Source organism: Dreissena polymorpha, chromosome 4, assembly GCF_020536995.1.
Source record: "Dreissena polymorpha isolate Duluth1 chromosome 4, UMN_Dpol_1.0, whole genome shotgun sequence".
In the NCBI taxonomy this organism is placed as follows: domain Eukaryota; kingdom Metazoa; phylum Mollusca; class Bivalvia; order Myida; family Dreissenidae; genus Dreissena; species Dreissena polymorpha.
The window spans coordinates 23,495,405-23,519,691 of NC_068358.1; the positions used below are offsets into that span (position 1 = coordinate 23,495,405).

Genomic DNA, 24,287 nt, shown 5'->3' on the forward strand with positions numbered 1-24,287 from the left:
TTAAAATAAAAAAAAAAATTCTGACAATGGTGGAGCCGGTAGGGGACCTATATTGCTTGGCAATAGTCTTGCATGTTAAGTGCGTTTTAATGTGGGATATTATTGTGATTAATTAGAGTTAAAAATGGGTGGGTGCATGTAGAGTTAAGTGTGCAAGTTTGTAGTTAAAAAACTTTTTTTTATTGAACAGAGAACTCAACAGTTTGTCATTGTAATAAATCAGATATGTCGGTTCTCTGTATAAATGATACATTTGTGATGATAAGAGTGTAATTAACGTATACCATTTTACTAATAAGAACCAGGAAAATTAGCAATTGAGCAAACGTTTTGCACGAAGAAGAGGAAAGTTAAACAGCACTAAACAATACTTGCAATCGATTGCAAATAAAGGAAATCGTAAAAATATGCTGAGTTTTGCTTGTACCGAACATGACAGTTTCGATTAAAAAAAGACCGGCATTATTTATCATTCACAAATAATCGTTGTTGGTTGTTACTGTCTAAATATATATTTTGAGGATTGGGCAAAAGCACAAATGTAAATGAGTAGAATAATCATTGGTCGGAAATTATCACGTCTGTGAAAAGTGTGGGCCGTATTCATGGAACCAGCATCGACAAGGAGGCCACAGTAAAGATCTTACAACGATTAGTGTTCACCATTACAGATAGTCTTGTACACGGGTAGTTAATTAAAGAATTAACAATACTGTAGATATGAGCGGAAAGTGTTGTTTACCATTTAGGCAATTCGTATTGAATGTTTCCAGATTTTTATGGTTTGCTCTCTGTGTGTCAGTCAGTCAGTCGGTCACACTTTTCTGGATCCTGCGATAATTTTAAAAGTTATTAATATTTTTCATGAAACTTCAAACATGGACAGATGGCAATATCGAGATTATGCACGTCATTTCATAATGTTCCTACGTCAAGAATTCTGGTTGCCATGTCAACAAATAGACTATAAATCTTGCTGAAAATGGTGGATCATGCGATCACTTTAAAAGTTCTTCATATTTTTTAATGAAACTTGAAAAATGGATAGATGGCAATATGGAGATTATGCACGTCATTTCATTTTGTTCCTCCGTCAAGAATTCTGGTTGCTATGGCAACAAATAGACTAGAAATATAGTTCAAAATGGTGAACTTTCAACGGCAGGGGACCATATTGCTCGACAAAAGTCTTGTTTTCCATATAGATCAGCATGGTATTAGTATGTTAGCTCTTCATATAGTATCGAGTCATTGTGTGTTTTATAAGTTCATGCCTTCTTGGTTACAAGTATATAGAACACTGAACTGCTTTTAAAGCAAGTACTATTTTGTCATGAGGCACATCAAATACAGACTTGAATACTATTAGTATTAACGTTGAAAAGAAAAGTACTTATGCGTTAGCCCAAAAATCATTTTCGAAACTAGAATAACCTGTAGACACTTTGTTTATTAAATATGTTCTTCCTAAAATAAAACTATATGATCGTAACGCTTGTTAATTGCTCTGACTTAAGAATACAGTACGCAAAATATTCGTGCGCGTTAAATCATAACCGGAAGGACGAACATAATGACGTGACGTCGTGGTTACGTCTGTTACGTCATAAACAAAAGCGCCATTCTTAGCGATACTAGTAACATTCACAGGCTCTGCTAACATAACCGGAAATCATGAGTTTAATAAAGAAAATAACGTCGGATGGCTATAAAAGAAGCAGGTAATTAATCGATTAACGAAACTATAATACGATGTTTGAAAAAAATGACATAACATTGTTCTGATATTAATTTCTTAAATTTGCATTGTTGGGGGGAGTAATTTCATTTGCTTGGTTACAATGTGGCGTTGGACACTTGGGCTTTAAAGAAAACTTGTGGTAAGTACATGATTATATATTTCATTAAATCTGTTAATAGGTCGTTATTTTGAAACATTTCTATTAAATAAAACTTATCTATTGTTTGTATATTTTTAAATCGATACGTTTACAATATACGGAAAAATCTTCATGGTAGATCTATCCATTTCAAACTGAAATCTTTTGTGAAATAATTGTAATTATGTTCATGCTTTAGCTAAAGTGTGCTAAATTAGGGCCCGTATTTACCAACCGATTCTTAGACTTAAGAATAAAGAATAGACTTAGAACCAAGAAAAATGTGTTCAGTGTTTGAATATATACAGGCCTTTACTGGTAATTATGTCATAAACAATATGTTCTTTATGAAGAATAATATAGACAGAAATGTTTACTGCAGAGTTTGACTCAAAATTAAAGAAATTATTGAAAATTCTAATTTAAAGAATTTTCTTTATTCTTAGACTTAAGTCTAAGAATTGTTTGGTGAATACGGGCCCTGATAATATTTACTAAGTTTACAATAAAGTTAGCAATACGTTAAGCTACATTCAATCATAGTTGCTAAATTAACTTCTAATGATAGTAGAAAATGTTACTTGGGGATTCGGAAGTTTAGCTGACCTACCCACCCTAATTTGTTTGGCGATGTTAGTGAAACGAAATTGTTTTCCTATTTGGAAATATACTGCTTGTTAGAGTGAGATATCAAATATAAAATAATAATTTGGTTGATAATACATTCGTTAAACGAATGTACATATTATTCTGTCCTGCCGGACAGGCAGTAAAACAACAGCAAATAAAATATGGAATAGAAAACAACACGAAAATATTTCTTCAGTGTTTTGATAGGCAGTGTTAAGATGCAAACCAGCAATATCTAAAATAAATGAACATCATCGGAACTAATAAATCCTGATATCACATACTATTTTAGATAACAAATGACTGGATAGCTCTTCAAATTTAAACGGCAATACAAAATTGTACTATTAGGACCAAAATATAATTACAACCTCGCATTGTTTACAGAAGGCGATTGAAAGATTCGTTTTTCGATCAAATTTTTTCGTTGGATTCGATGGAATGTTTTTTTTTAACGCGCGATTTATGGGAAATAATAAAGGTATTATACGTAATGCTTTTCAGGTGCTCTGTAGCTTGGGCAAAACAGCAAAAACGTACATGACATCACACTTTTAAAATAATCCCGATGTGTGCACGTGTTATTCCTGAAAAATCGATGAACATGGAAATATTATAATGTAAAAAGAGCCTAATGTCCAGCTAGGACGAAGCATACATACTCTTGATGGAGATGTGGATCTAAACTGCTTGTGAAATCAGCGCAACACAAGTACCTACAGAGGATGCTCAATCATAGCCCGAAATATTAATTATCTGCGAATGATTTTTTCCATTGATTATAGTATATACGGATGAAATACTGATATTGGTATCTACGAATGATGGTATCCGCGGATGATGGTATCTACGGGAGATGGTATCTGTGGATTCTGGTATGTACAAATAATGGTATCTACGGATGGGGTTATTTATGGATTTTGTTATCTACGGATGATGTTGCATACGGATGATGATATTTACGGATGATGATATCTTTTGATGATGATATCAACGGATGATAGTATCTGGCGATGATGATATATGTGGATGATTGTTTATACATATCATGGTATATAAGGATGATGGTATACACGGATGATGGTATCTACGGATGTTGGTATCTATGGAATCAGGTACATGTATATACAAATGATTGCATCTACGGATCGGGTTATTTAAAGATTTTGATATCTTCGGATGATATTGAATTCGGATAATGATATTTATGGATGATGATATTTTTGGATGATGATATAAACGGATGATGGTATCTGCCGATTATAATATCTGTGGTTATTGTTTATACAGATAATGGTATCTAAGGATGATGGTAACCAAGGATGATGGTATCGGCGGAGTTTGTATATACATATGATGGTATCTACGGATAGGGGTATCTACGGATTATTTTATCTACGTAAGATGTTGCCTACGGATTATGCTATCTACGGATGATGGTATCTACGAATTATGGAATATACGGATGATATCTCCGGATGATGATATATCGATGTTATTTCACGAGCGATCATATGTAAAATTTTTATACACTCTTAAATCAATGGATAATGGTTTCTATGTATGGTCGATGCTATCTACGGATGATGGTATATTCGGATCCTATGTACGGCTGACGGTTTTTACGGCTGATGGTATCTACGGATGAAGGTATCTATGGATGATGGTATCTACTCATGGTGGTATAAACGAATGATGGTATGTATGGATGATGGTATCTACGGATGATGGTACATAAAGATGATGTTATCTACGAAACATTTTATGAAAGTTTCATGGTATCTACGGGTCATAGTATCGTCGGATACTTGTATCAACGTGTGCTTTTGGTATGTATGCAAGATGGTATGTATCGATTATGTTATACACGTATGATGGTATATACGGATTTTTTTCAACGGTGATGGTATCTCCGAATGTTGGTAAATACGGATCATTTTTGTACCGATAATGTTATCTACAAATGGTGGATCTACGTAGGATGGTAAATACGGATGGTGTTATATACAGATCAAAATATCTACAGATAATGATGGTACATGTATCTACGGATGGTGGTATCCTTGGAAGATGGTTTCTACGGAAAATGGTATATACGGAGGATAGTATCTTCGGCTGATGGTATCTACTGCTGATGGTTTCCTTGGATGATGGTATCTAGGGATATTAATTTGTACTGATGGTGATTTAAATGAATTATTTATCTACGGATGATAGTATACACCGATAGTGTTATATACGAATTATGGTATCGACGGGTAATGGTATTTCCGGATGATGGTATCTACGGATGAATGTATCTATGAATGATTGTATTTGCGGATGATTGTATCTACAGATGATGTTATCTACAGATCATTTTATATTGCTCATGATATCCGCGGGACATGGTTTATCTAGATGATGGCATCTACGGATGATGTTTGATACGAATGGTGGTATCTACGGGTCATGCTATATCTGGATGATGGTATCTACGGATGATGGTATCTAAGGATGATGGTATCTACGGATGATATTATCTACGGACGATGGTATCTACGGATGATCCCATGTACGGCTGATGGTATGTACGGATGATGGTATCTATGGATGATGGTATCTACTCATCTTGGTATAAACGAATTATGGTATGTATGGATGATGATATGTACGGATGATGGTACATACAAACGATGTTATTGACGGAACATATTATGAATGGTTCATGGTATCTACGGGTTATAGTATCGTCGGATACTTGTATCTACGCGTGCTTTTGATATGAATGCATGATGGTATGTATCGATTATGTTATACACGTATGATGGTATATACGGATAATTTTTTCTACGGATGTTGATAAATACGGATATTTTTTTTACCGATAATGGTATCAACAAATGGTGGATCTACGGAGAATGGTAAATACGGATGATGTTATATACAGATAAAAATACCTACAGATGATGATATCTATGGATGATGGTACATGCATCTACGGATGGTGGTATCATTGGAAGATGGTTTCTACGGATAATGGTATTTACGAATGATATTATCTTCGGCTTATGGTATATACGGCTGATGGTTTTCTTGGATGATGGTATCTATGGATGTTGATTTGTACTGATAGTGGTTTATACGAATTATTTATCTACGGATGATGGTATATACTGATAGTGGTATATACGAATTATGGTATCGACGGGTAATGGTATTTCCGGATGATGGTATCTACAAATGAATGTATCTATGAATGATTATATTTGCGGATGATTGTATCTACAGATGATATTTATCTATGGATCATTTTATATATTGATCATTGTATCCGCGGGTCATGGGTTATCTGGATGATGGTATATACGGATGATGATATCTACGGATGATGTTTGATACGAATGATGGTATCTACGGGTCATGCTATATCTGGATGATGGTGTCTACGGATGATGGTATCTACGGATGATAGTATCTAAGGATGATGGTATTTACGGATGATATTATCTACAGATGATGATATCTCCGGATGATCCTATGTGCGGCTGACGGTTTTACGGCTGATGGTATTTACGGATGATGGTATCTATGGATGATGGTATCTACTCATGGTGGTATATAAGAACGATGGTATGTATGGATGATGGTATCTACGGATGATGGTACATACAGATGATGTTATCTACGGAACATTTTGTGAATGGTTCATGGTATCTACGGGTCATAGTATCGTCGGATGCTTGTATCTACGGGTGCTTTTGGTACGTATGCATGATGGTATGTATCGATTATGTTATACACGTATGGTTGTGTAAACGGATAATTTTTTCAACGGATGATAGTATCTACGGATGTTGGTAAATATATATCTGTTTTGTACCGATAATGGTTACTTCAAATGGTGGATCTACGGAGTGAATGAAATGATTTATTAAAGAGGTACGTGATTTTACTGTAATTGGTTTGAGTTACAGATGGGTGGGTAATAAAAAGGTCAGTGTGCAAGTGTGTAGTTAAAAAAAACTTTTTTAATTGAAAGGAGGCTACCACAGTTTGGCATATTAATAAATAAGATGTGTCTCTTCTCTGTATAAATGATATATTTGTGATGATAAGAGTGTTATTAACGTGTAATATTTTACTAATAAGAACCAAGAAAAATTGCAAATATTTCGCACAAAGAAGAGGAACGTTTAAAAAAAATGCACTAAACAACACTTGCAAATGATTGCAAATTAAGGATATCGTTGGCATTCTAATAAATCAGGTTTGTCAATTCTCTGTGTAAATGATACGTTTGTGACGATATGCTGATTATGAGTGTAATTAACGTATACCATTTCACTAATAATTAAGAACCAAGAAAAATAGCAAATGATCAAACGTTTTGCGCAAAGAAGAGGAAAGTTTAAAAAGCACTAAACAACACGTGCAATGGATTGCAAATAAAGGATATCGTAAAAAGATGCTGAGTTTCGCTTGTTTCGAACATGACCGTTTCGATTAAAAAATGACCGGCATTATTTATCATTCACAAATAATCGTTGTTGGTTGTTACTGTCGTAATTTATATTTTGAGGATTTTGACTGGGCAGAAGCACACATGCAAATGAGTATAATAATCATTGGTCGGAAATTATCACGTCTGTCAAAAGTGTGGACCGTATTCATGGTACCAGCCTCGACCGGGAGGCCACAGTAATGACATTGCAACGATTCGTGTTCAACAGTACAGATAGACTTCTATACGGGCAGTGAGTTCAAGACTGTACAATACTGTAGTTATGAGCGGAAAGTGTTGTTTACCATTAAGGCACATCGTGTTGAATGTTTCCAGATGTTGTGTTAATTATTGTTGAAACGTTATACACTATACATGCTGTTATTGTCCCCAACCGGTGAAACCCGAGGGGACTTATGGTTTGCGCTCTGTCAGTCAGTCAGTCGGTCGGTCGGTCGGTCAGTCTGCCACACTTTTCTGGATCCTGCGATAACTTTAAAAGTTCTTACAACCTCGCATTGTTTACAGAAGGCGATTTAAAGATTCGTTTTTGGATCAAATTATTTCGTTAGACTTTTCGTTGGCATGTTGTTTTTTACCGCGCGATTTATAGGAAATAATAAAGGTAGTATACGTGATGCTTTTCAGGTGCTCTGAAGCTTAGGCAAAAAAGCAAAAACGTACATGACATCACACTTTTAAAATAATCCCGATGTGTGCACGTGTCATTCCTGAAAAATCGATGAACATGGAAATATTATAATGTGAAAAGAGCCTAATGTCCAGCTAGGACGAAGCATATACATACTCTTGATGGAGATGTGGCTATAAACTGCTAGTGACACCAGTAGCATCAGATGATTCTAAATCATAGCCCTAAATATTAATAATCTGCGGATGATTTTATCTATGGAATATAGTTTATACGGATTAACAACGGATATTGGTATCTACGGATGATGGTATCCACGGATGATGGTATTTACGGAAGATGGTATTGTGGATTCTTGTATATACAAATACACTGTAGTGGTATCTACGGATGGTGTTATTTATAGATTTTGTTATCTACGGTTGATGTTGCATACAGAAGATGATATTCATGGATGATGATATCTTTGGATGATGATATCAACGGATGATGGTATCTGCTGTTGATGATATATGTGGATGATTGTATATACAGATCATGGTATCTAAGGATGATGGTATCCACGGATGATGGTATCTACGGATGATGGTATCGGCGGATTCGGTATATACATATGATAGCATCTACGTATGGGGATATCTACGGATTATGTATTCAACGGAAGATGTTGCCTACGGATTTATGCTACCTACGGATGATGGTGTCTACGGATTATGGAATCTACGGACGATGATGATATCTACGGATACTGGTATCTACGGGTGATGATATCTTTGAATGATTATATCTATGGATAATGGTATCTATGTATGGTCGATGCTACTTACGGATTATGGTATCTTCGGATGATCCTATGTACGGCTGACGGGTTTTACGGCTGATGGTATCTATGGATGATGGTATCTACGGATGATGGTACATACAGATGAATTAATCTACGGAACATTTTATGTATGGTTGATGGTATTTACGGGTCATAGTATCGTCGGTTGCTTGTATCTACGGGTGCTGTTTTCTATGCATTATGGTATGTATCGATTATGTTATACACGTATAATGGTATAAACGGATATTTTTATCAACGGATGATAGTCTCTACGGATATTGGCAAATACGGATCTTTTTTTTGTACGGATGCTGATATCTACAAATGGTGGTATCTACGGATGATGGTAAATGCGGATGATGTTATATACAGATCAAGATATCTCCAGATGATGATATCTATGGATGAAGGTACATGTAGCTACGGATGGTGGTGTCCTTGGAAGATGGTTTCTTTCGGATAATGGTACCGGTATTTACGGAGGAAAATGTGTACGGCTTATAATATCTACGGCTGATTCTTTCCTTGGATGATGGTATCTAGGGATGTTGGTTTGTACTGATGGTTTTTTATACGAATTATTTATCTACGGATGATGATATAGACTGATGGTGGTATATACGAATGATGGTATCGACGGGTAATGGTATTTCCGGATGATGGTTTCTACGGTTGAGTGTATCTATAAGTTATTGTACTTGCGGATGATGGTATCTACAGATGATGTTATCTACGGATCATTTACTATATAAAGATCATGGTATCTGCGGGTCATAGTATATCTGGATGATGGTATATACGGATGATGGTATCTAAGGATGATGGTATCTTCGGATGATAGTATCTACGGATGATGGTATCAACGGATGATAGGATATACGGATGATGATACTACGAATGGTGGTATCTACAAATGATGGTATACATGGATGATGGTATATACGGATTATGCTATCTATTAATGATCGTATCAACGGATGATGGTATCTGCGGATAATGTTATCTACGACTGATATTATGTACGAATGATGGTATTTACGGATGATGGTATCTACGGATGATGATAATACTGATGATGGTATACGGATGCTGTTATCAATGGATGGTGTTATCTACGGATAATGTTATCTACGGATGATGTTATCCTAAGAAGATGCTATCTGCGGATGATGTTGTCTACGGATGATATTATCTACGGATGATGATATCTACGGATTATGGTATCTACAGATGATGGTATCTACTGATAATGTTAATAAGGATGATTTTATACGGATGATGTTATCTATGGATGATGCTATTTACGGATGATGATATCTAAGGGATAGTGATATCTAATGATGATTATATCTACAGACGATGATAAATGTGGATGATAGTTTTTATGAATGATGGTTTCAACGGAAAAGGGTATCAATGGATGATTGTATCTAAGGATGATGATATATACTGCTGATGGTATCTATGAATGATTCTATTTACGGATGGATATATCAACATATGATGATGTCTAAAGATGATGATATCTACGGATGGTTACAGCTACGGATAAGGGTGTATACAGATAATGATATATATGTATGCTTGTATCTTCGGATACTATTATATACGGATAATGATATCTACGAATGATGATATCAATATTTTACAGATAGGGTAGCACATTGCTATTCCAGCGGAAGACAAGTTAAGCAAGTGAAATTGAATGAAATGTGTGCATGAATTCCAACCAGCCACTCCTCTGGTATGGTGTTTAAGTTCGTGTTCTAGTGTCGAGGAAATACTGATATTAAACTTTATGCAGTGTTCTTTTTCCACAATATTGAGAGTTGGGCTGTGGTTCATATTGGATTTTGAAAAATCGCATCGACTTGGGTAGATTGCAAAATTCTATGAAAGTGACAATTTATGTTGTCAATGTATATATATTATCAAAGAGAATTACATATACATATAAATTGAAAGCCAACGGGTGTGATAGAGATTGTTAACGGTATGCAAAATTCTTTTTTTTTTAAATAAATCGGGACCGGTCGTTATTTGGAACGAGGTATTCCCGACAGTCTTAAGTCTCGTATAAGCTCCATTTGCTTATCATCATCATGATGATGATCATCATCATCATCATCATCATCATCATCATCATCATCATCATCATCATCATCATCATCATCATCATCAATCCCTTGACAGGTTTTTCCGTGGAGGTGGGGGAATGAGCGACGACGATACAGAAATTCTCCTCCAGCCAGGTATGTTGTGTAATGGTAAGGATAATTCATCACTGGGAAGGGATATCCACTCTTTTATATTATCTATCCAACTTTTCTTCTGACAGCCACGATGTCGACCTCTATCTGGCGTGCCCTGGAGAACAGTCTTGCACATAGAGTCGTGCCTGGTGACGTGTCAAAACCAAGCCAACTTTCGTCGTTTGACGGTCGCCAATAGGAGTTCTTGTGGACAAACAAGTGTTGCAGTCATTTTCCGGACGTACTCGTTGGTCTTGTGCTCCGTATAGGAGATGCGGAGCAGTCTTCGGGGACACAAATGTTAAAATGCCTGTATTTTGCGTTTTGTGCCGGCGTGAAGCGTCCAGGTCTCGCAGCCGTAGATTAGGATGGAGACTACGAGGGACTTAAAAGGCCTGAAGCTTATGGAACTGCTTGTCCACAACCTGCCCAGTCTGGTAATAAATGCTGTCGCCATGGCAATTCTTATTCGGACCTAGGCCGTAATGGTACCATCCTTGGACAGGTTTGCGCCAAATTACTTGAAGCTGGTCACTTTTTCTAGCTTCTTGCCGTTCATGCTGATATCTGCACTGTTGTTGGTCGTGCTGATTGGAGATGGGTATTCCAACGATGGAGATAGAGCTGTGGGGGTCATTGAGGGTCTCCTGCATTATATTTTCAATAAAAATGTTGAACAGGACGGGAAAGAGCAGACATCCCTGACGGACGCCCACTGATGTCCTGAAGAAGTCCCCCTGCTGTCCGTTGAAAATTATTGCAAAGATGGCGTATCCGTAGAGTTCTTGAATGACTTGTACCAGACCTTCGTCAATGTTAAATCATCTCATAACATGCCATAGGCCATCATGCAGTTGTGGAAGAAGTCACGTTGGTGTTGCAGGTGTTTCTCAATGATGATTCTCCAGTTTAATCCAGCGCCAGCAGTTCCTCGGCCTTACTTTTCAATCGATTAAGGATGATGCGTAGCACAAATTTGCTTGGATGACTGATTAGACTGCGGTTATTCTCACACAACTTGAGGGTGTCCTTTTTGGTAGGGGTATGACAAGGGGGACTGGGTCCACTCTTTGGGAAACTTCTTTTCATCCCAGATATTTTGGCATATTGCCGCAAATGCTACAGTTGTTGTCTCTCCACCGTGCTTAATCAGCTCAGAAGGGACGTTGTCCACTCCCGGATATTGTCCTGCCTTAACACAGGCACTGCCTTCTCCACCTTAAGTATGGACGGACTTTCGTCGTCCGCTTTTGATCTGGGATCGTTCTGAAGGAGACTGGAGTCCGATTGAGGCGGATAGTTGTAGAGGTCACTGAAGTATTCACCTAATCTGTTTAGGGCTGTGGCACCCCCGGTACGGAGATTCCCGTCAGCGTCTGATATAACACTGGCCTTGGGCTGACTGGTCTTCGTGAGGGTCTTCAGGGTGCTGTAGACCTTCTTACTGCTGCCTGTGGTCATCTCTTTGTAAATGATTATACATTGCTTATCATTCCTTTCATCCTTGGCCTCTTTTATCTTCTTCCTTACCTCCCATATATATATGGAAAATATTATATATTTGCATAATTGTGGGACGTTTCTACGCGCAGAATTTACCCGGATGTTACGAACTTATGACGTAACGTCCAGACGACGTATTTGACGTCACATGTTTATAGCTTATGCTTACAAACGACATCACAGCTCTGATCTCCTTCGATTATGGTTCAAGAAAGATACACAAACGAATGGTAATTTTTTTAACATTTATCACAAAAATGCAAGAAACTAATGCGTTTATATTGACAATTGTCAAATAATAGTTGAATTGGTGGGCGGGGTGAAGTTCTCCTTGACGACGAGATGTTATTTTGTCATTTTTGCGGTATTTTGGAAAAAAAATTATTGAAGTGATACCTGAAAACTCTAAATGTGAACAGGCACCAAAGTATGGAGTTTCGTTATGTTATGTCATTTTTTTTACTGTACGCATCGATACTTTAACGATCTTTTAACATTATGAAATGACCAATCCTGAAATAATTTATGTCAATATTTTCTGTGGAATTATGCTTTTCGAAGTCAAATGCTTTTTTCTCAATTTGTTTATACATGATAACATTGTGTTATAACAAAACATTCAAGTAGTTGGCATACGATTGAATATTTTGTTTTCGCCATGAAAAGTTTGAGCAGGTCAAATGTCCGCCTTGAAAAGCATGAGATACGGCGAACGAATTAAAACAGACAGAAAGAAAACACAGACAAACAGGCTGGCGAACTGTTGGGAGACGGGTGTGCAGATGGAAAATCAGACGGGTCCAAAAGACACTACAGAAAGACAGAAACACACAAAAACAAAGACACACAGACACAAACAAGCAAAACTTTTATGTGAAATAATAGTGATAAGAACAAAACGATTTTGCGAATATATTTTGATAAAATATCCTATTTTTAATTAACGAGAATCTCCATGTCTAATTAAGTTTGAATGCGTGTGTAAAACCATTTTATTTTATAACAGGATAATGCGAGTTCTATTTTGCCAAGCAAATAGGCGCCAAAGTGTGCGAATGTATTTGGAGACGAATGAAATTATGATAAAACTTATGTTTATTACCTAAATAAAACCCAAAAGGGAAGCAACAAAATAACGACAGCGTCAATAATACTCATATCAACAAAACCCTTTTTAAAAGTAACATAATACTAATATACATACACACAATACAACAACGCAAATGCCATATATGTGCTTATTAAATTAGGAAAATCTTATCCTCATATATATCGTCCACGCTTATGTCTTTATACCTGCTCGTCAAACCTTCTGTGCCAGTGTTAGTCTTTCTTGTCTATGTTTTACCAGTCTACCCAATTATGTTTTTGTAACCATTTAAAAATGCGTGCACATTTTCAATTCTATAAGGCTGCCGATCGTCGACTATACACTTGAATTTATTATACTACTTTTTCAAGATTGAATCTAGTTTTTTAATACCTTGCTTGTTCATGTTCCTTGTTTCCTTACTTCCTTAACTCTCTATGTATATATATATATATAAATATATATATATATATATATATATATATATATATATATATATATATATATATATATATATATATATATATATATATATATATATATATATATATATATATATGAGCTCTCAGTACCTATATATACCTTTATAGTTCTATATATTTAATATTCTTCTATCTGCTATATGCTCTCTTTTCCCTTCAGTCTGACTCTGCAGATCTCAGTGTCTGACCGCAATCGGCGGCACGTGGTGACGTTAATGGAAGGTAGCGAAACCAGGTGGTTCGCACAACGCCCAGAGGAGACCTCCGCGACGTTCTCAATGAGAGGCGCGCGCGGAGCGGAAGTTCCTTTGGAGATGATACCCTTCATTCTACGACTGAATGTTGCGTTGGCAAGACTGGGGACTTGCGCCAGAGTCTCATTACGATGCGCGCGCAGTTAAAGTCTCAGTCAACCCACATCCGGTTTTTGCAACTTGTCTGATACTATCAGCTGAGGCAAAAGCTGGGCGGTGTGGGGTTGGGAAGTGGCTCTTCCATTCTGTCCTATCTGCCTTCTCTCGTGCCTGTTTCCGCTCTCTCGCCTGAAGTCATGGCACCGATTGCTTCCACGCGTTTCTCAGGTGCTTATCTTTTTGAGAAAATTTCCTTTATTTGCTGAACTTTGTTGTACTTTTGCATTTCTATCTGTATAAAACATCAATGTATACAAAGCAATAACTTATTAAACAAATTGCAATATAGATTAAGCAATTTAATATTAAACCATATATATTTCTTAGTGTTTGTATATCGTAATAAACATACATGGTATCGATAAATATGTTTATCAAATGCTTAACCTCATTTTCCATGTTATATAAATATATCGATTTTTCTTTACTAAATGCTTTTTGTGGCTTATAAGGAAATAATAGTGATTTATATAACGTTAATTCGCAGTTACTTACAGTAAAAAATAAACATAAAAATATATTGTTTCCTGTTTTACTGTGAAATTACGTCGTTTTTTTTCCTCGAATTTTTGTATTTTATGCAATCAAATATATGCGTGTTAAGGCAGCATTAACAAATAACTTGTTAAATAGCTATTTACGAATATGTCTATCGGTTGTATTTGCTCACCTAACAGACAAAGCGTCGAAGGAGGAGCCTGCTCTCGCTAACGGTAGGAGTGGGCGGAAGCGTCACTATAGCTCCCCCTCTGACGACGGAGCACCGGAAGTAGTGGTAGACACCGCAGATGAACCCCCTGCGAAGCGAGCCCGCCTCCAGGAGCTGTCACCAGTTTCAGGTGGGAATCTTTCAAACATTGATCGAGGAAGAATAAATGGACAATGTTTTGTTTCACGACAGGTTATCCCCGGCCACGCTTTTTCGATGTGTTGCAAGATATTGCAGACCTTGAATTTGCTTGAAACGTAATTCTTATCCTATTACAAAACATGACATTACGTTTGCGGGAAAAATGTATGTAACATAATTATATTTCAGATAAGTCCACGTGTAAAAAGCTATTATGTTATAAATATACTATGATATGTTATTTCTTTGAATTTTATAGTGATTCTTGCACTGCGTTGTTTTTGTTTTTACTAATAATTATTGCAAAAAATCAAACCATTTATATATTTTTTTAAATTAAACAAGAGCATTTGCATATTCAGAGGCGTCTAAATCACGAGTTTGTTAATACAATAAGCTTTTAATACATTATGGAAATTACATTACACAAGAAATATTACAACTGTCGCAAATTTCAGCTCGTGTCCGCGGTGTATTGATTGATTACTTTCACTGGAGGTCTAACCCCTACGTTTGGCAGAGAGAAGGCTATAGATGTGAACAGAGGAAGTCGATCACGTGGGGCCGGGTCCCCTACACGTGGCGGAAGGATCCGACCCCTGTTAGGCCCGCCACGTGTTACACATGGAAGAGGCCGGACCCTTAGAGGGCGGCGAATGCGCGTTGCACATGTCGGCATCATTCGGTATTCACAAATCTCATTGAAACTGTGAAATATTTTAATTGATGGGTAAAATAACATTAACTTATATTAGAAATGATCAATTATTAAGACTACAAATGAAACATATTTTGGAACAGAGACGTTTATTGAAATAACTGTAATGAAATATTGTTAAATAGATATTTGTGAACACCGAAAACACCCCTGTCATCCATATAATACAATAAAGGGATGGCAATGCGATAACGGAGAAAAACAAAAGCCACGACAAAAACGAGAATATTTCATGAAAAATCATCATTAACTGGATGCTGAGTACACATGCAAACAAAATTGTAATGCTCGCAAAAGAACTTATATGAAATATTCCAATATTCTATCAATATGTCTATTAATTCTACTAACGCGTAGTTAACTAACGTTTTTAAGGTTGTTCAAATGATAAAATTGTAAGGTGTCACCTTTTCATATACACTACTTTAAAAGTGTGTTCAATGTGTTGAAAGACTCCGTTATCAGACGTGTCCTTTATTGTGAACCCAAGTGTTTGCATGAATACTACTCATTAAAACATGCTATTTATTCATATTTCATTCAACACATTTATTTTTTTATTTTTAGCACACTAAATCATCTACATGTTGGCCTAGCAAACAAATTCTTGCAATATTCCAAGTACTTTATTTTGTTGAACTGTGTACTGATAATCCAGGTCATGCATTTTTCCGACGGAATTTTCTCATTTTGTTTTTGCAAAAATATACCATTCTTCCGTGATTTTTTTTCCACAATTCATCGGCTATACCATTTACCAATTCCACCATGCCCCATATCTCAAAGTTTTATGTTTAGAATATACATTTAAAGAAAACTGAGGGACTCACCTCTTACGCATGGCTTCTGTTTATTTCTGTTAGCAAAGTGCCATCTGTATATTGAATGAAATTGATGACCAGTGTAGATAAGTCCGATATACATTTGCATTTCAGTTAATACCTTTATAAACCAGTATAACAGTATTGTATTGTATTGATCTACTAAATACATAGTTTATTCTACATCCATTACCAGTAGGTAGACTATGTAGGAATCACAGTGTTCGTCTTTCTGTCCATAATCTTTTCCACCGTGCCTTCCACTGCATAAATATAATAATAGTCACTCACAATGATCACAACTTAACCATACAGATTAAAGTTCAAATACAAAAATTGATTGTGAAAAAATGGGTTGTCCAATCTCTAATTTCCACTTGCATTAAAGGATAGCGTGGAAATTTATAACCAAGTGTTCTTGCATATGATATGGGTGTGTACCGTGGAAGAACAGAATGGTTACTTTCTTGGTATATTTATACTAACAATAGTCAAAAAGTTGAAATGTCAACTACAAAATATGGCTTGTCCGCTAAATTTATTATTCAAGCATTAAAAATTTTGAGATAACTTTGAGTTAATGTTACACATCTTGTATATCATTTATGCTCAACAAATCATTAATTGGAATTCCTTGAACATTTCTCAAGATTATGATTTCTCATAAATAGTCGATGGTTCTTATTTATATAATATATGATTGTATGTCTAAGGCAAGGGTCACATTTCACGTTCGTAAGAACGTGTAATCTCATACGCTTGCATGTTCATGTTAAATGTCACATTATAAAATTAAATTAAAGAATATAATTAAAATAGTTTTTCTTAAATTCCTTTTGCTTAGAAGATTTTTGAATCTCTTGGTAAAAATTATGGCTCGGTCAAGGTCACATTAAAATAAAGCAGCGTGTGGGGGTAAGAGTTAATGATATATTTAGTAACGGCTTCTGTAACAGAAGTAGTTTAGAAGGATACTTAAATTAGTTCGATAGTAAGTTTGATTTAGCTGAGGATTTAGTCACATAAGTTAGGTTTTCCATTATTTTGTTAGTTCTTTGTACATTTTATGATTCCAATAAATTTTGTCGAATGCCCAATACATGTTGTTATTTCTGTAAGTGCAATAAATCGTCTTTGTTACTTGTAAACACTGCTTTTGCTTCATATCTCTTCTGATTTTTAATAACCGCCGTAAATAAGCTTAGAGCTTGTTTAAAAAGAAACCTTAAGAAGACTAACACCACTACTCTTGCCCAAGAAAAAAACAAACCTGTACGAAGAACTAAAATAAATATTATTTTACAGTCAATGACAATATTGAAGAATTCTATAAACAAGTGAAAAAACGGACGTAGTGCAAACTGAACTGTCAATGCATGCATATTTATAACTCGTTTTACGTATAACTAATCTCTTATGTATGGAAAGCCAAAGGGGACCCCCGCTAAAATACATATACTTATATAGTAAATATCGGGATTGTCATTTTTCGCGGAACTTTCACTTTCCGCGAAAAACCAATGCCAGCATGGCCATAATACACTACATACAAATCGAAATCTAAAAAGCGCGGAACTTTCATATATTTTCCGTCGGAGCAATTATTTTTCAACCCTGTAGAAAAAGCGGGCTCAATTAATCGCGCGGAACGTTATTTATCTACTCTGTACAAATAGTAGTGTTTAAAATCGCGCGGAGATTGTAGAATGCTATTTTAAGAAGTCTATTAAAGAGAGAAAATCCAGTAAATACCAGATCCAAAAAGCGCGGAACACAAATATCGTCCGCGAAAATTAAGCATTGAATTACTGTACAAATCTCGGGTTGTTAGGTGTTAGAATCCCTAGTTACCCGAAAAATTTGATTGGATCCGATACTTAGAAATAACCAATCAGATACTTTGTAACAAATGCAACACAATCAGTGCGTTCAGTAAGTATAACGTTTCAAGATGGCGGAGCGAATTGCATGGTTATTGTTTCTACTCGATGGATTCGCAGATAATTCGGAAATAGATCAGATTGGGATCAATAACTGTATTGCATACGATCATTTACATGTATTACCAGGTTTGTATTTGTACTTTTTTAATATTGTGTAAAACTATCCGATAATATGCATAATGTTGACAATTGTTAATTAAATGAGCCGCGTTCTGAGAAAACTGGGCTTAATGCATGTGCGTAAAGTGTCATCGCAGATTAGCCTGTGCAGTCCGCACATGCTAATCAGGGATTATACTTTCCGCTTTTATGGTATTTTTAATTTCAAGGAAGTCCCTCCTTACCGAAAATGAAGTTTATGCGGAAAGTGTCGTCCCTGATTAGCCTGTGCGGACTGCACAGGCTTAAGCTAATCTGGGATGGGCGATTAAAATCGCGCGGAGATTGGGCGATTAATCAATTATTTTATTTATTGATAGATCTTGCGTTTAAATTCCCCTGTATTCAGCACAAACCCATAACCTCTTTATGATCAGATACTGTGCAGACAAATACTAAATAACAACGTGATGTCATAAACCACATTTTGTAGATATCTGGTCATCTGGTCATTTAACACAATTAATGACACCTCCATGTGACCATGGCGTCTCATGGTTGTAGCATTGCGTAGCTGTTTCTTGGAATAATTTAACGCCAAATACTCAATTGTTGCTTTTACTGAACATAAAAGATATTGTCAACATTGAAAGTCATCTGTCCAAAAAGATTGTCAGAAACTAAATACTGTATACATATTAGCCAGTTTTATCATAATTATAAAGTGCTTTATACCTATATATTTTTAATATTTCAAAAATTTAATGCTAAACATTTGTGTCATTTTCTTCTATTTGATAGGACTTTGTCTGATGCTTGATTCAACTCTTACACGTTCTATAATTCATGAAATTGTACACATCCTACCTTTGAAAATTGTAGTCTTACAATACTTAGTATTGTATACTGCTAATTTATGACTTCGATTTGTGCAATAATCGATGTTTAGTCTTCAGACCACATTTACTCTGATGCTTATGGGTAACTGGAAATTGTATGCCCCTGGAAGGGTGGCATATAGCAGTTGAACTGTCCGTCAGTCAGTCAGGATGTCAGTCTGTCCGTCTGTCCGAAAAAAAATTAACGCTGGCCATTACTTTTGCAACATTGAAGATAGCAACTTGATATTTGGCATGCATGTGTATCTCATGAAGCTGCACATTTTGAGTGGTGGAAGTTCAAGGTCAAGGTCGTCCTTCAAGGTCAAAGGTTAAAAAAATATATGTAGAATTAAAAGCGGCGCAGTAGTGGGCATTGTGTTTCTGATGAACACATCTATTGTTATATATAAAGATTAAATATAATTCATTAATATACACTAATAGTACATAACTTATGTCCTTGAATCATTATTTAGGTGTTATAATTTTTATATTTGAATTACTTATCAATTTTTTTACTTAACACAGCATGACATGTGATGGTTGTCTGTATTCATATGTTTGACTTAATTGTAACCAGTGTCAAGTGCGCATTATAATCTTGATATTCAACGCAATTTGCATAGCAAAAGAAAATGCAGTTCCACGTTCAGCCTTGTTCTGCAATTCAACGCGTCAGGTGATATGATTGATATCTATAAATAGTATCGGTGTTCATATTGTGAAACTGGTCTATTATTCGATACTGATTAATTTGATGAATCAAGTTAATTTTTGTTAAATACATCTGTTAAATATTTATGCCCCCCTCCGAAGAAGAGCAGGATTATTGTTTTGCACATGTCGGTCCGAATGTCCATATGTCTGTCCACCAGATGGTTTCCGGATGATAACCCAAGAACGATTTTGCCTAGGATCATGAAACTTCATAGGTACATTGATCATGACTCGAAGATGACCCCTATTGATTTTCAGGTCACAAGGTCAAGGTCACAGTGACCCTAAATAGTAAAATGGTTTCCCGATGATAACTCAAGAACGTTTATGCCTAGGATCATGAAACTTCATAGGTACATTGATCATGACTCGCAGATGACCCCTATTGATTTTGAGGTCACTAAGTCGAAGGTCAAGGTCACGGTGACCCAAAATAGTAAAATGGTTTCCGGATGATAACTCAAGAACTTATGCCTAGGATCATGAAACTTCATAGGTACATAGATAATGACTCGCAGATGACCCCTATTGACTTTCAGGTCACTAGGTCAAAGGTCAAGGTCACAGTGCCAAAAAACGTATTCACACAATGGCTGCCACAGCAATTGACAATCCATATGGGCGGCATGCATGTTTTACAAACAGCCCTTGTTTGAAATTTATTTTATGACATTAAAGTAATGTATAGGGAATTTAGTTACCTACACATTCTTTGAAAAGAAATTTGAATTGTAAATGTATACTTCATTTATTTTGTAGGAATTCTGTACAACTGTGGAACCATGTATGGTACGTGACCGCACAATGTTGGTTGGCAAAAGGATATTGGAATAAGCAAAGGTAAATTGTATGTGAAGGAGTCTTGACAATTGCAAATATAGTTAGTTTTTTTGTAAGGCTCGCAGAAAGTGACCCTAGCCTTCATATATAAATAAAAAGCTGAAAGAGTATTTATGAAAAATCGTGTAATCAAGTTTGCAATATGTTACATTTTATTTATAAGCTCATCTTTTTTTTTTGAAAAAAAAGAGATATTGTCATCATCTTGGCGTCGGCGTCTGCGTCGGCGTCCGGTTAAGTTTTGTGTTTAGGTCCACTTTTCTCATAAAGTATCAAGTATAAAACTTATTTACTTACTACCATGAGGGGACTGGGCAGGCAAAGTTAGATAACTCTGGCGTGCATTTTGACAGAATTATGTGCCCTTCTTATACTTAGAAAATTGAAAATTTGGTGAAGTTTTGTGTTTAGGTCCACTTTATTCCTACAGTATCAAAGCTATTGCTTTCATACTTGCAACACTTACTATCATAAAGGGACTGTGCAGACAAAGTTATGTAACTCTGACTGGCATTTTGAAAGTATTATGTGCCCTTTTTATTCTTAGAAAATTGAAAATTTTGTTAAGTTTTGTGTTTTCGTCCACTTTACTCCTAAAGTATCATAGATATTGCTTTCATACTGGGAACACTCGCAAATTATCATAAGGGGACAGTACAGGACAAGTTGAATAACTCTGGTTGTCATTTTGACAGAATTATGGTCCTTTTCTTACTTAGTAACTTTGAATATATGGTTAAATTTTGTGTTTTGATCTACTTTACTTCTCAAGTATCAAGGCTATTGCTTTCAAACTTCAAATACTGTCATGCTATCATAAGTTACTGTAGCTGGCAAGTTGAATTTTACCTTGACCTTTGAATGACCATGACTCTCAAGGTGAAATTATTAAATTTTGCTAAAATTTCCATAACTTCTTTACAAGCGTTACAAAGCAACTCTTATCTGACATACCACAATAGACTCCACCCAAACCATCCCCCACGCCCCCCCCCAAAAAAAGAAAAAAGTACTTTTTTCTCATTTTGAAAGATCATCTAATAAATGACCACACCCTCACACTATACCCCCTGCCCATTTTTTTTAAACATGGCTAAAAAACACAAATATTTATTTTTATCATTTTTTCATTTTTGGAAGATAGTGTAATAAATGACCACACCACCACACTATACACCCTTCTCCACCCCACCTCTCCCTCCTTTGTGATTGAAGTATTGAGATAGGTCCCTTCAACTTTAAAAAAAATAGATGAGAGGTCTGAACCTGCAGGGCGTGCTCTTGTTAACAATCAAATGAGACATAACTTAGAAGCTTCACTTCATTTACTTTGTCAGGCTGGCGTAGTGGATATGGTGTTCACCTAGTGATGGGAACATTTTGGGTTCAACCCTGTTTATTAGCGGTCTCTTTATCTTCATATATACAAAGTACTGATTACTCCCAGAAAACGGACTCTAGAATGTCTTAATAAGCATAAAGCTTTCAATGCAATCAAGCATAATTAATATGGCTAAACTATAGCATGAATTTTACTTTTGTATTTCAGGGACTCAACATTACACAGTCATTTCAACATGTAGAGTCTTGTCAGCAATGATGGAGCAGTACTTCAGATTTCCAGAATCTCGTCATGAGCTGAAGATCATTGCCTATGAATTTCCTGAATGATGTAGAATGATTGGACTGTTGATGGAACCCACAGTGCATGTCCTGCTTCAACATCTGAGCATAGGTCCTTGTTTATCAGCAGTTTAGTTCTTCAAGCAGTCTGTGACAGTTACTTGAAATGTTTGGACATATGACCTGGATGGCCAAGTTCTGTGCATGATGCCCATTTAAATAGGAACGGCCCAGTGGCGCATTAAATGGACATGTTTCGAATGTTCTCAAGGATTCAGCTTACCGCCTGACAAGAAATCTTGCTTTTTGTTTAGTATCGAGGCCATGGACATTTGTATCATTTGCAAAAGATACTGCGATATTTGTGCCTTTGTTCATGCTTTATAGTTGATTAACAATTGGAAGCCATAACCTGTTTTTAAGATGGTGTTAGTGGGACAATGAATTTTGTAAAGATTTAAAGACTGGAAAAGATAATTAAAAGTCAAAAGAGTTCTGCTATTGTTAAGCATGCTTTATTGATTTGTAATGTTAGAAAGATAGCATTATTAACAGAATAAAATGTCCATAATTTGAATATTCTACTGTTTTCAGCAACATTTAATTTGATATAGTACAAAATGCTGCATCATGTTATATCATGATCTGTTTTGTGAACAATGACCTTTCAATGTATATTTAATAATTTGTCAATGGGTGTTACACGCATAAGCCCTACCATTAGCCCAAAAAGGAATTGCTTAGGAGTTTTGCCACCTTCTAGAGAAAAATACTTCTCAGAAACAATTGCATTTTGGAAAGTCTATGGCTAGTAAAATTTGGATTCCTTTTGGATACCCAAGGTTACCAATTTATGTTTAATAAATTTGCAATAAAAAGCTTTGACAGAACATAATGTCACAGAGTCGAACACGTGTATGGAATAAAGTGGAAGTTGATTAAATGAGTAATACACATTATATGCTTCTTTGATTAAAAGTTTGTGTTTTCACTAAAACTGCAAACATAGTAAGCTTTAAAGTATTGCAAAGACCTATCAATATTGATAGGTCTTTGAGTATTGCAACTAAATAAAATATTCAGATTTAAATTGTATTATTTGAATGCACTGTCTAATACATATGAGCCTCGCTCTGTGAAAAAGGGGTTTAATGCATGTGCACTCCAGATTAGCCTGGGCAGACCGCACAGGCTAATCAGGGAGGATACTAAACGCACATGCATAAAACCCCTATTTCACAGAGCAAGGCTCATATATGTTCAATAAACCAAAGATAATCAAAAACAAAATGAGACATTTAACCCTGTACCACTCAAAAACGAACTAAGACACATTCGAGAATAAATTTAATTTAAGACCTTTCTTACTATATTAAAGTTTTAAAGGCTTTGTTTCCAACCCATGGATACTGATGAGCAGCAAACAGCATAAAACCTGAACAGATTGTGAGTTACTTGCAGGCTGTTCTGGTTTTATGATGTTTGCATGTAGAAAATTTAAAATTTCCTCAGAGCAGGAAAAGGTTAATAATAACACAACAGCAATTATACTTAAGTTATTTTAAGACTTCATACTAATGCAAG

At 35.7% G+C, this 24,287-nt stretch overlaps 2 protein-coding genes across 8 annotated transcripts in view; both read left to right on the forward strand.

The window, feature by feature from the left end:
- The window catches only part of LOC127879186 (RAB7A-interacting MON1-CCZ1 complex subunit 1-like), a 71,845-nt gene that overhangs the window by 12,917 nt on the left and 34,641 nt on the right, over positions 1 to 24,287 (forward strand). The gene's annotated exons all lie outside the window — the stretch shown is intronic.
- On the forward strand, positions 1,584 to 23,280 carry LOC127879189 (uncharacterized). Of its 7 annotated transcripts, none has more exons than XR_008048962.1 (7): positions 1,618 to 1,721; positions 3,296 to 3,385; positions 13,959 to 14,379; positions 14,889 to 15,050; positions 15,520 to 20,202; positions 21,000 to 21,080; positions 22,630 to 23,280. XR_008048962.1 is itself a non-coding variant. In XM_052425886.1 (6 exons), exons 1-4 carry the CDS (start codon positions 1,675 to 1,677, stop codon positions 15,705 to 15,707), a joined length of 456 nt encoding a protein of 151 aa, XP_052281846.1. In that variant the 5' UTR covers positions 1,614 to 1,674; the 3' UTR covers positions 15,708 to 15,746; positions 21,000 to 21,080; positions 22,630 to 23,280. The 7 variants fall into 7 exon arrangements, 1 of the variants encoding a protein (XP_052281846.1); XR_008048963.1 differs by having other exon boundaries at positions 15,520 to 18,669; XM_052425886.1 differs by lacking the exons at positions 3,296 to 3,385; positions 13,959 to 14,379 and adding an exon at positions 10,665 to 10,723 and having other exon boundaries at positions 1,614 to 1,721; positions 15,520 to 15,746.